Source organism: Chroicocephalus ridibundus, chromosome 4, assembly GCF_963924245.1.
Source record: "Chroicocephalus ridibundus chromosome 4, bChrRid1.1, whole genome shotgun sequence".
In the NCBI taxonomy this organism is placed as follows: Eukaryota; Metazoa; Chordata; class Aves; order Charadriiformes; family Laridae; genus Chroicocephalus; species Chroicocephalus ridibundus.
In genome coordinates this window covers 91,097,585-91,108,635 of record NC_086287.1, presented here as the reverse complement: position 1 = coordinate 91,108,635, position 11,051 = coordinate 91,097,585, and the positions used below count along the sequence as shown (strand labels likewise).

Below are 11,051 nucleotides of genomic sequence, written 5' to 3'. Positions count from 1 at the left end.
GAATCTATTATGTATTTTTTTAAAAGAGTAGTTTTACAGAATTTGTGAAGACCTACATTAGAAAATAGTTTTTTCCCCACAGATTTCATTTGAAACTAAAACTGAAACCCAGAACCCTCAGCAAAACCCTAAAGTAGCAGAAAATTCATGCGCTGTGCTAGTGAAGATGACTGGTACAAGTCCGTGCTGCTTACTGTCCCCCACTGCCATCTCTTTAAAGGTATTTGGATTGCACCAATTCCCATATTAATTAGTCTGTAGTACAGTTTAATTGCATTGTACTATTTTTTCCCAATGAACTGAGCTTTTAATGAGTATTCACTATTTAATAACCAATTAAAAAATAGACTATTATTTTGTGTGTGTGATAATGAAACTCATGACCTCAGCTGTTTATATTTGTATATACACACACACGCATATTTTAATAGTTTGATTTGAACAATAGATCTGTTAATCCATCTAGCTATCTTTGTTACAAGATAGTTTTACCTTCATTAAATAATAGCATTTAAATGCACATACTGCCTCCCTCTCTTATTTAGCCTAAGCAGGACAGCAGACGAAGAAGAGCTGCAGTAGCAAGAGGATTTTTGTTTAAAATTGAAGAAGGAATGAACTGAAGAAAGCAAGTCTTGGATTGCATCCACTCAGCCCCAGAAGGCAGAGTTGTGTACAGCACACATTTTCATTAGCTTCAAGGTACTCAGTGCTCATTTGCTAAAGAACAAAGTGCATAGTGCTGAGGAACAGAAATTAAGAGTGAGAGAAATACTGCAGCCCACAAGTCGTGTAAATTACAACAGAGGACGACCATTAAAAGTAAGTTTATCACGGAACTGATAAAAGAGTAAGCCCTGATGGCTCTTTAATAAGATGCCAAGCTAGAGCATCAGTACAAGAATGATGACAGGATGTCGATGGCACGGAAACCAGATGATGAGAACTGTCTTAATTGAGTGAGAAAGGCGTGTGGGGAAACCAACCAACAAAAAAAACCCCAACCCTTCCATGTAACACTGTTATTTTATTTACTGGGGGCGGCGGGAGTCTACTCATCTTGTACAAATGCTGACTGGCAGCCCAGCAGTAGCGGGGCCTGATGTGCACATCGGGACAGAGTCTGCCACAGGGCTACCAAACCTCCCTGGCCCTGTGTCTGGGTGGCCGAGGTGGTACTCCTTCCTCTGGGAAGGGTTCAGCTCTCAGGCTGGTGCCTGCCTGAGCTACTGCCATGAGGTGCCTCTGTATCCTGGCTCTTTGGTCATCATGCTGAGGTGGCTGCTCTTGCCAGGAGGGTAAGTCTCCAACTGGCTCTACTGCCAGGGTGGTTTTGAACTGCGCCCTCTGACAGTTTCTGTATTTCTGTCTTTATGTTGCAGTTCTGTCCCTGTCACCGAACCGGAGTGAGAAGTGGTCTGATGGGAGTAAAGGCACAAGAGAACACAGCTTGGTGGGTACACATAGGTCAGAATTCTGCAGTCAGCTCTGCCATTGTGATGGCGAGCAGCTGCACTAAGCCTTTGGCAGGGCTGAGGATAATGGGGGGTTTTGCCCAGCTCAAAGAATTTCTCTCTAAAGCCATTATTGTTTTGACTTCTCCATGCAGGATCCAAGAGCAAGCCATTTTCATATGGATTGATGCAGTTTTTGCCATTAGTAACAATGGAAAAACTTGCCAGGCACCATGACTGGGCTTTCCAGCACTGGTCTAGTTCGTACATGGTCACAGTTCGCACACGTGAGTTTTATTGCACCAAAAATTCGAAATCTTTCCTTTAGACTTTTTGTCTCATAATGAGGGTTATTCTAATTGTTTCTACTTTGCTTTATCTGTGGACTCTGTCACAACATTCTCTGGGATCCCCATATGAATTCAATATCCCTGATCTTGTTCTTTTTCTGTTCGTCAATCCAGTATACGAAAGACTGAGTATCTGTTAATTGGGGCACCTGTTCTCCAGGGGTTTTGCTGGTTTTGCTCAATGTGAAAGATAATGAAAATGAAGTTACCCTGGAGATAGAGGAAGAGTTTCAGTGTGTATTAGCTCATGATGACTTAAAAAAAAAAAAAAGAAAGAGTTATTTTTCAGTTGAGGGCGGGGGGAAGTTTCAGCTATTGGGCTTCTGGCTTTTTAGTGATGCCAGTGGGAGCTAGGTGTTCAGATCCCACCAAAGGCTAATTCCCTTGGTACTTGACTAGCCAAGTCAGTCATACATGCTGTAACCCCAAGGCAGGTTATAATCCCTGTTTTATGGCTGCTTGGAAGGTGTCTTACAGCCCTGTTGTTTTACTGCAGCTGATCAAGTAGCACAAAGGATGAGACACAGCTGATGAGATTCTTTATTTAATTGTGTACAAAGGGGGCACTATTTGATTTGCTGTGATTTCCAAGCCCAGGCCAGACTTGTTATCTTACCACTGTCCCCAGCAGATCAGTTACAGCAAGGGTGAAGTTGGCAAGGTACCTGGAATGGCAAAATTAACCCAGTATAAAATGTGCTCCCACGTGGCTGCTGGCATGAAGATAACATGTGTAAACAGTAATGGACTCATTTATAAAAGCTGAAATTTTAAAAACCTGTTAGTGACATGAAGATTGAATCCAGTCCATAAGCACTGTCCGCTTATGTTTCATTATCCTTCTGTTAAAAATATACGTGGTCAGTTTGAAAAGACAGCACCGTGAGTTTTGTTTTGGTTTTCTTTAAATGTACCACAAAAAAGCTGTTTATGAACATACCCCTTCCCAGATCAATCACTCCAGTATCGTAACGGCATTGCAGAACACTGTTTGCAAGCAATTCATTAATTACAAGTGTTCGGCTGTATTTCACATTCTGATTTTTCATCATGCCTTGCAGTAAACAAGTAGTGTAAACACTTTTGCTTTTCTTGTTTTGGACAGTTAGTCATAAAAAGCACATGCGGCCTCAGCCGTGTTGGTGAGTAGCCCGCAATTGTGTGTGGAAACAATAAGTTGCAAAGTTGAGTCACAAGTAATAAAATACACTGACATACGATGTTGAAGTGTACTGGACTAGAGTAACTTGCTTACTGCTGTAACCACAGGAGCAGCGAAGGTCATCAGGCACCGGGAGGTGAATGAGTAGAGTCCGGCCAGAGGCGTGGCGGTAGAGGAAGAGCATCCCGATAGTTTTACAGCAGGAGCGATGACCCTTGCTTTGTTTCTGCAGGTAAGAAGGTGGTATTGAAGCCAGAAGGGACTGTTCTGATTTACTGTTGCTGGAGAAAAAAAGGTAACTGGATTGAACTGTGCAAAGTTACTGAGTAACAGCAGACTGCAATCCAGAAGGTGTGGTGTTAGATGAGACAGAAGAAGGTTGAAAGGGCAACAGAAAACTTCTACCTGGCTAAAAACCATTCATCATTTTCTATCTCTGTTAACATTTCCTTGCTTGTGATTTAACTTTGTACTGTTTCAAGCACCTCTTTTTAGATACAAGGCACAGCATTAGTTTAGGACAATGATCTCAAGTGAGAACAAAGGAGGTGACGCTTTTTTGCTGTGGCTTTCAGGTAATGACCTTTTGCTCAATTACACCACAAGTTTCACGTACGCTCTTTCATCCTCTACTTATTATGGACCACATAAAAAAAGGCCCCTTCAGAACGAAAGTCTGATAAAGCATCAGCGATGGGCAGAAGCTGGAGGTAGGTCTTGGTGAAAGCAAGCTGCTGGGGCTTGTACTCAAATGTTTCCTTCGAATGTGCCCTCCCTCCCCCAGCTTCCTCTATTCTCAGATGGAGTAAAAGGCTATTTTCAGGGATATTCTCTCTTTATGTGTCTCTGTCACTTTAGATGACTTCCTAGAAGATCTGAAAAAACAACTCACAGGAATTTCAGAAAGCCAACAGACTCCCTGGCAAAGAGGTAATAATGCCATAGTGCTATGATGCAAATTTCCTGCAGGGTTTTCATTCTCCCTAGCCTGCTATTATTTTTTCTGCCCTGGATTCTGGGCCAGAATTATTTGATTATTTGTTTATCTCACCTACTGGGCCCTTCTGCAATGTCTGGGAGCAGCTGACAGCACAGGAAAGCACACCCCACTTCCTTCCCCTTCAGATTATGGGAGCTCAGTGAAAAAAGAAAATAGCATCTTATAAACCTTAAGTCCTGCTACTGGGAACGCAGCTGGCTAACATGATAAGCCTTCTCAATGAAGCCTGTGGTTCCTGGTATAGAAGGGCATTAAAGCAGTGCAAGCTTTTTTGGGGGGCAGCCTGGCCCAGAGCAATTTAGGCTTGAAGGCAATATAAGGGCTCTAAATCTTGAAGTAAGAGTTTCTGAATCAGGGCAACAAGCAGAGCACATCTGCACACACATCTTAAGGCGGAGTTAAGCACAGGGAGGGAGGACATCAGGCATGACTACGCAATGTGTATGGCAGTACTAGCTGTTAAAAGCCACCTTGTGATCAGCCATGACAGCAGTGACAGAAATGCAGTCCCGTAGCATCCCACGGTGGTCCTCGCTGACTGATGTTTGTCAGCCTGTTTCTGCGTTGTTTACAACGTTCGCTCTTTGTGGCTGGCTGTTCTGTCTAAGCTGAACTGATGGAGGTAGGTGGGCATGGTGGACAGGTGAAGCAGAAAGGCAGTGCAACAAAAATCCATCAAAGCTCCTGCAGAGAGTTCAGCTTAGGGACAGCTGACCCAGATTTAGCTCAGTGCAACTCTCTGTAATGAAAGTGGGGCTTTAGGAGGCAAATCATTGCTGTTACCTGAATGGATGCTGAATAACCTGCTACTGCTTTCTCAGGTGTTCAAACCTTATTTACTGCTCTAACCTCCAGATTCTTATTCTATAACCATGGCATGGTGATGACGAAGGCTGCAATTTATCTCTTTTATCCAGTTTCTAGCCCTTTGGCAGTCTCAAGGTCATTTTGTAGTCCTCCGTTCCTGTTGTATTGCGTCAGGAAGGTCTACGCCCAGACAACAGGTAAAAGCCCATACATCCTTTATTTGAGCATTTCACAAATAAATTACAAGTTTCTTTGCAACCACGTCATAAATCAAAACGTTTATTTACACCTCAGAAACAGCAAGCAATTCAGCAACTAGGGCCCAAAGGAAAGAGTAACTGAAAAAGTATCTGAATTAAGTATCTTTAAAATCAATCAAACAATTTTCCTCCTTGCTTGAACTTAAAAAAAAAAAAAGAAAGAAAATCATAAAAAAAATATCTTGGTGGTAACTTAAAGAGACAGAGTTTGTTATGGGGCAAATATGATTTTACAGGAGGGTTCTGTCTGAAATGGCAGTAATAACACAGCGCGTTTGTTCTGAATTCACCACCCCAGTCCACCAGACATGCTCTTATGCTACAGCCCCGGGCAGGGAGCGTATGCACGTACATACACAGTCAGTCTTTACACTACATTCATTTTAACCCCAAGTCATCGAATACAGTCATTTGCTGAGGCAGAGGAGGAGTGTGATGTTCAAAGGGGGGATGACACTCCCAAATAGCTGTCCCACTGAAAGCACAGTAATGCAGAATTCCGGCTATAAACCCTTCCCTTTCTGCTACTGGTGACCTGCTGATCCATGGACAACTAAAAATGAGTCAGTAAACAATTACGCATATCTTCAAATGCTGTAATTGTGTTACGAGGGGACAGCTAAAGGTAGCGTAAATACAACATGAGAGCTGGGATAAGCCAGCTTTTCGTGTGGGGGTTTTTTGCTATTTTTCTTTCCTTTAAATCAGACCGGTTTGGCGTATGTAACCATGCTGTCCCTTAACTCACGTATTCAGCTACAATTCGTGGAATTAAACAGCTTATTTCAAGTCCCCATGTTGTAGTAGTCTCCCTCCATCTGCATATATTTTATATATATATATTTATATGTGTATGTGTATATCTCTATATATCTACATATATACACACACATAGCAATTGTGCAACTAGTAACTTTCCGCTGAGAGCGTGAGTGTATCCGTTTCTTTTGGACAAATAGAAATCAACAATATCTTGATGTGAGGCAAGAGAACGGTGTAGTCAATGGGTTATGTGTTTTACATAGTAAAATAGTCAGCTAGATCTGCTTTAAATAGAATAGTTATAATGATAATTACTAACATAATTTGCACGTTAATACTAAAGATGATAGATCACACAGTTAATTGAAAGAAAATAATTGCTATTTTAGTTCTTCATCTTTTGTTAGCATTGGACAGTGTGTCTCAAACAGGACTTTCTAGAGATGCAATAAAGGGAAGATAGGATCAGCGTTTTGCCTTAGACTTGGTGTTCTCAAGCTAATGTGACTTTAATATAACTTATCTTGAGGGTTGTTTGTTTTTAATTAAATAAGACATTATTAAATCCATTCAGAAAGAAACTTAGCCTTTAGACGAACAGTGATGTAAAACTATTTGTGTACAAAATTCTGCTATGTTTCAAGTGGCAGAGTGTATTAGTAGCAATTGAGAAGAAAACTGGCAGCTTTCTCAGTATTTCAGACAGGAGGTGTTTGCAAAGGAAAGACCAATGATGTAAAAGTTGTTAATATAACACACGTATTTCTTTTTGTAGCGATAAAGCATTTAAGTTAGGGCCACACAAACTGATTGTAAGTCCATAATTTAATAAACGGGGTTTGTATTACAGTGATCTCTAACTAAATGACTACGCAAGAGACCAGGATGAATGATTTGACTACAGGCCAGAGCCATTTCAAATAAAGACGAAACCAAAGCATGCTCGGTGCCTTAGAGACACGTTAAAGGGGCCGGTGAAGGGAGTGAGTCATCTGCGGGAGGCATCTGAGCTGTAGGTTTCTCTGTATGTCACAAAAGACAGACTTTTGATAATATATAAGCACTCAACCATCCTGTGACAACTATTGCTGCTTTACTGTTCACAGCAATAAAAGCAATACGTGGGGAGGTTTAGATGAAAAATTTCATCTAAATATGATTAACTGAATCTCAAACAGTTCTAGTAATGGCATTGCTCTTTGATTTATACCAATGTAAACGTGATGAGAACAGGGCTCAGAAAGTGTATTAGCCAGTGTTCTGCTCCTACCTAATTTTCCTTGATAACCCAGTAGGAAATTCATCTCATTTCCCTTTGTTTTAATCTTCAGACCTACAGTTACTGAACAAAATGTACGTTAATAAATGCACACAGGCATACTGCAAAAGCACACACGTGAGATGTACAGACAAGGGTTCAACTAGGAAGTAGACCACAAATGAGACCTTTGTCTTGCTAACAAACTCTGCTCACTGACTGTTATACCCAATTTGTTTTTTAAACAGCAGACACTCTTTTCAAGTGAAATGGTTTTTTGCACAAGAAGTTCTGTGCATGTTACAAAATGAAAATTAACAAGTTTGCTGCCTTTCTCACTCTAGACGGCACTGTATGTCTACAAACATAGACTGAAATAAATGTTGTAGTGACCAAAATAGCTATGTAGAAGTAAGTGCTATGTTATAAAAACAGCAAGCTTGGCTGAACAAATGTTAAACATAATTAACTATAAAAAAATGGCAACCAATTTTTTTTAACTTCTCTACTAATACATTACTGTTGCTCCTTTGTTTCAGGAAATGGGTGTCATTTTTTGAGTCACAGTCATCAACCTTATTCAGGTAGGAAATCTCAGATTCTAATATGGTTCCTTACTTGTATAATGCTACAGAAAGTGCCACAATCTCTTGTTAAATGGGGTTTATTCTCAGGTACAGAGAGAGAGAAACATTAACATGGCAGCTTCATCTTCTCTTTGCATGCTTAGGTCCAGTGATTAGCTCCATCTGAAGCCTAGAGACACACAGTAAAGGCTGGGAGGCTTTAATCTAGGTGCAGAAATTAAGTGATAATGGTAAATGAAGGCTTTGATGCATCTTGATTCAGAGTTTGAGCCATGATACTGACCTCTCTACATGTCAAAAGGTTGCAGTATTATCCAAGGGGAAAGAGCTCTTGTCTTCGGGCACAACGTGGCAGAGTCTTCCCATTGTTAGTGTCGTTCCAGGCAGAAGAGATTTTGGTTCCTCATTTTGGATGCCCTTGGAGTGATCCACCAAATGCTATGTGAGCCTTGGTTTAAATGCGAAACGGGTAGCTTTATCTGGTACTTGAGAGAAATGACACTAATGTCAATGGGTATCTCTCCAGAGGTGGGTTTTGCTGGTTAGAGAGAGAAAGTAAGTAGAAAAAGAGTGTGTGTGGGGGAGGATAGTATAATTTCTTTTATTCAAGACAGAGGTTTTGTAGATCAAAGCATAGGGTGCAGTTTATCTTTGGGTGCATTTGGATGCATTCGTTAAATATACATGTTGAAAATCCAGTGGTGTTAGGCATTTGTTGATTTTTTTCCTTTTGAAAAATTCGCCTGAAAACTATATCTTTTTTAAGACATGATTGTTGATGATAAAGCAGCAGCATATGATTATTACAAGGCATGGGCAGAGAAAGACAACTAGAAGCATGCCCATGTTAATGTTTGAGATCAGGCGCTTCCCGCTGAAATGCCTGCAGCTGCCCGACAGCCCACTCCTGAAGCCCGTGCTCGAAGAAACTCCCGCTAACCTCAAAGTACCGCTTTGGTAATTGAAACACCCGGAGCGTGCTGCCAGAGAAACAAGGGCAGTGGGAGATTTTCCTTGGTCAGGACTGCAGGAGTTAAGCTGGAAGAGAAAAATAGGTTCCTGTCTGAGGCAGCTTGTATCTTACCAAGAAATCTACAATGGTAGGAAAGTTCACAACACAAACTAATTTTTCCTTTGTCGCTGTTGTTATTACTCCTTTTGATTAAAAAAAGAAAAAAGACCTGTTTCATATTTGGTACAATACAGGAAGTCAGAGAAAAGCTATTGTACAGCAATTTTTAACCACCAACACACATTTAATATCTAGTGTAGCGTTATGGAAAACTAAATATATGTTTGGACTTTTTAATGCTTCCAAAAAGCTTTACTATTGAAACATATACGTGGTGTGGAAGATATGCTCATAATCTCACTGTAGTAAAGACAACATACAGTATGACTCATAAGTACTGTAAAAATGCTAACTAAAGAATGCAGCTGCAAAGTTCTATTGCATAAGGAAGCTTTCTTGTTTAAACTTTAAATAAGCAAGTTTATTAAAATATTCTAAGACACTTACCTTACCCTAGTTACTGGCAAGCTCTAATAAAAGCCACAGTCTGTCACTAGTATACTTTTTGTGTTAATTTTATAAAAATTTGGTGTGAGCTTTGATGGATCATTTACAATTTATTAACAAGATGATCATCTTGATACAGTTAGAAGGGTTTGTTTTTTTTTTTTTAACCTTACATGCTCACAGAATAAAAAAGGATTTATATTCATATATAACGAACACCCTTTTTTTCCATGTCTGCAAACAAGTGTGGTAAGTTTACACACACAAAGAAATGCTCTTGTTACTCTTAACTGGAAACTGTGTGTACATGTGTATGTATGTATATATATATTCAAAACTATATATATGTGTGTGTGAATATATTTATAGAATAGGGCATCTGTTTTCCTCCTTGCGCTTAGGTCTGTAATGGCAGCTGCCCAGAGGCTGGGAGAGAGACCAGTGCTTCTGAGAAACCCTTTGCTTTTGCTGTTCTAATCAGCGTCTCGCATGCAGACATCCACCTACGTAACTGTGTCTGCAGAGCTGACAAGAGGTTTAAATTTTGTAAACTGCCCCAGCAAATAATTATCCGCAGGAACATAAAGGAAGCTGACTTTAGCCCCTTTAAAATCAGGTCCAGCGCTCCCGTGGCTGTAAATCGTGACCCACAGAGTGCCGGTTGCGGCTGGCTGCTTCCCGCTTTCTCACAAATCAGAGCTGCGCAGAACCTCCCAGCGCTGCTCCCACTGAAATGGGGAGCGAAGGGCTGTGCTCCTGCTGGATCGTAAATTCCATCTGGGGCATAAGGAAAGCAGTTCAGATCAGAAACAAGCCAGAGGGGGCTTGCATTTCTTGTTTGCTGAACCTGAGGTACAAGAAGTGACACTGCAGAGCCCTGGGCCTGCTTTATTTGGTGTCAACAAAGTGGCTGTCGTAGCGGTACGATCGCAATAGGCTCTCTCCTTCTGGCCACACTATAAACAGCAAATACAGTAGGTTTAGCCATGGTAGAATAGTTACGATTCATCTGTGGCCGTATTATTCTGCTTTGTCCTTTGCTCGCTCCAGATGAATATTTTATAAAAGCTAAACCTGTCGTATAACTCTTCTCTCTATATAAATATATATATATACATACACTCATACATATACAAATACTAACCCACAGACAAAATATTTTCTGAACAGTTGAATAGCAACAAGTCAACAGATAGAAAAAAATGGAGTCAATCTGTTTTCTGCTCCCCCAAGGTCCGGTTTAGATGTCGTGGTCTTTTAACATTCAGAGAAAAATTCGCATAAACCTTGCGTCTTGCAAGAGGAATCCATTAATAAATGGAAGTTAGGGTAGAGGCTGTCAAACACCAATGTATAGTCGGACAGATTAAGTGAGTTTGCAAATTAAACGGACTCTGGAGCAACTGAGGCCTGGTAGAGAAGAACAGTAACTGTAAACTGCAATCTTCAGATCTGACGTTTTCTTTTTTCTCGTTGCCGTGGCAACTCGGTAGGACAGCTTCAAATGTCAGGAGTTCTTACAGACCTAAACGATGGGAAACGTGTGTGATTATTACTACACAGATCACAGTATCTTCTAACTTTTTGGTTTTTTCCCCCTGTAAAATTACTGACTGAGGGCATGCACACCGTTCAGTAATTAAATATAAATTATCCAGGTTCAGAAGCAATTATTTGTGAAGACAGAAATCTCCAAGAGGAAACCCCAAAGGGTCACCTGGGGCATTCAGAGACCTTTGTAGGGCAATTCAGGAAGATGCAGTGCAGAGGTCTGTGCGTAAATCTCAGGCCAGGACCCGATTCTCCCCCTCGGACACCTCGATCATCTGCGTTAGCGCAGGAACGCAAGTGAAATGCCAGCGAGTCACTCCCTTGCGTGTGCACACACTGAC

General features: G+C 40.9%; 1 protein-coding gene and 1 long non-coding RNA gene across 2 annotated transcripts in view; one reads left to right on the top strand and one right to left on the bottom strand.

Moving 5' to 3' along the window:
• Window positions 1-697: 697 nt before the first annotated feature.
• LOC134515590 (uncharacterized) lies at window positions 698-3,671 on the top strand. Its single transcript, XR_010071059.1, has 5 exons — window positions 698-822; window positions 1,383-1,453; window positions 1,610-1,741; window positions 3,074-3,198; window positions 3,542-3,671. It is a non-coding gene; the product is annotated as an uncharacterized LOC134515590 (long non-coding RNA).
• A 1,300-nt stretch (window positions 3,672-4,971) lies between these two features.
• The window catches only part of CDH13 (cadherin 13), a 501,672-nt gene continuing 495,592 nt past the window's right edge, over window positions 4,972-11,051 (bottom strand). The window contains exon 14 of the mRNA XM_063334708.1: window positions 4,972-10,684. Within this exon, the coding sequence (XP_063190778.1) occupies window positions 10,677-10,684 (8 nt within the window). The 3' untranslated portion in view covers window positions 4,972-10,676. The remainder of the gene's footprint in view (window positions 10,685-11,051) is intronic.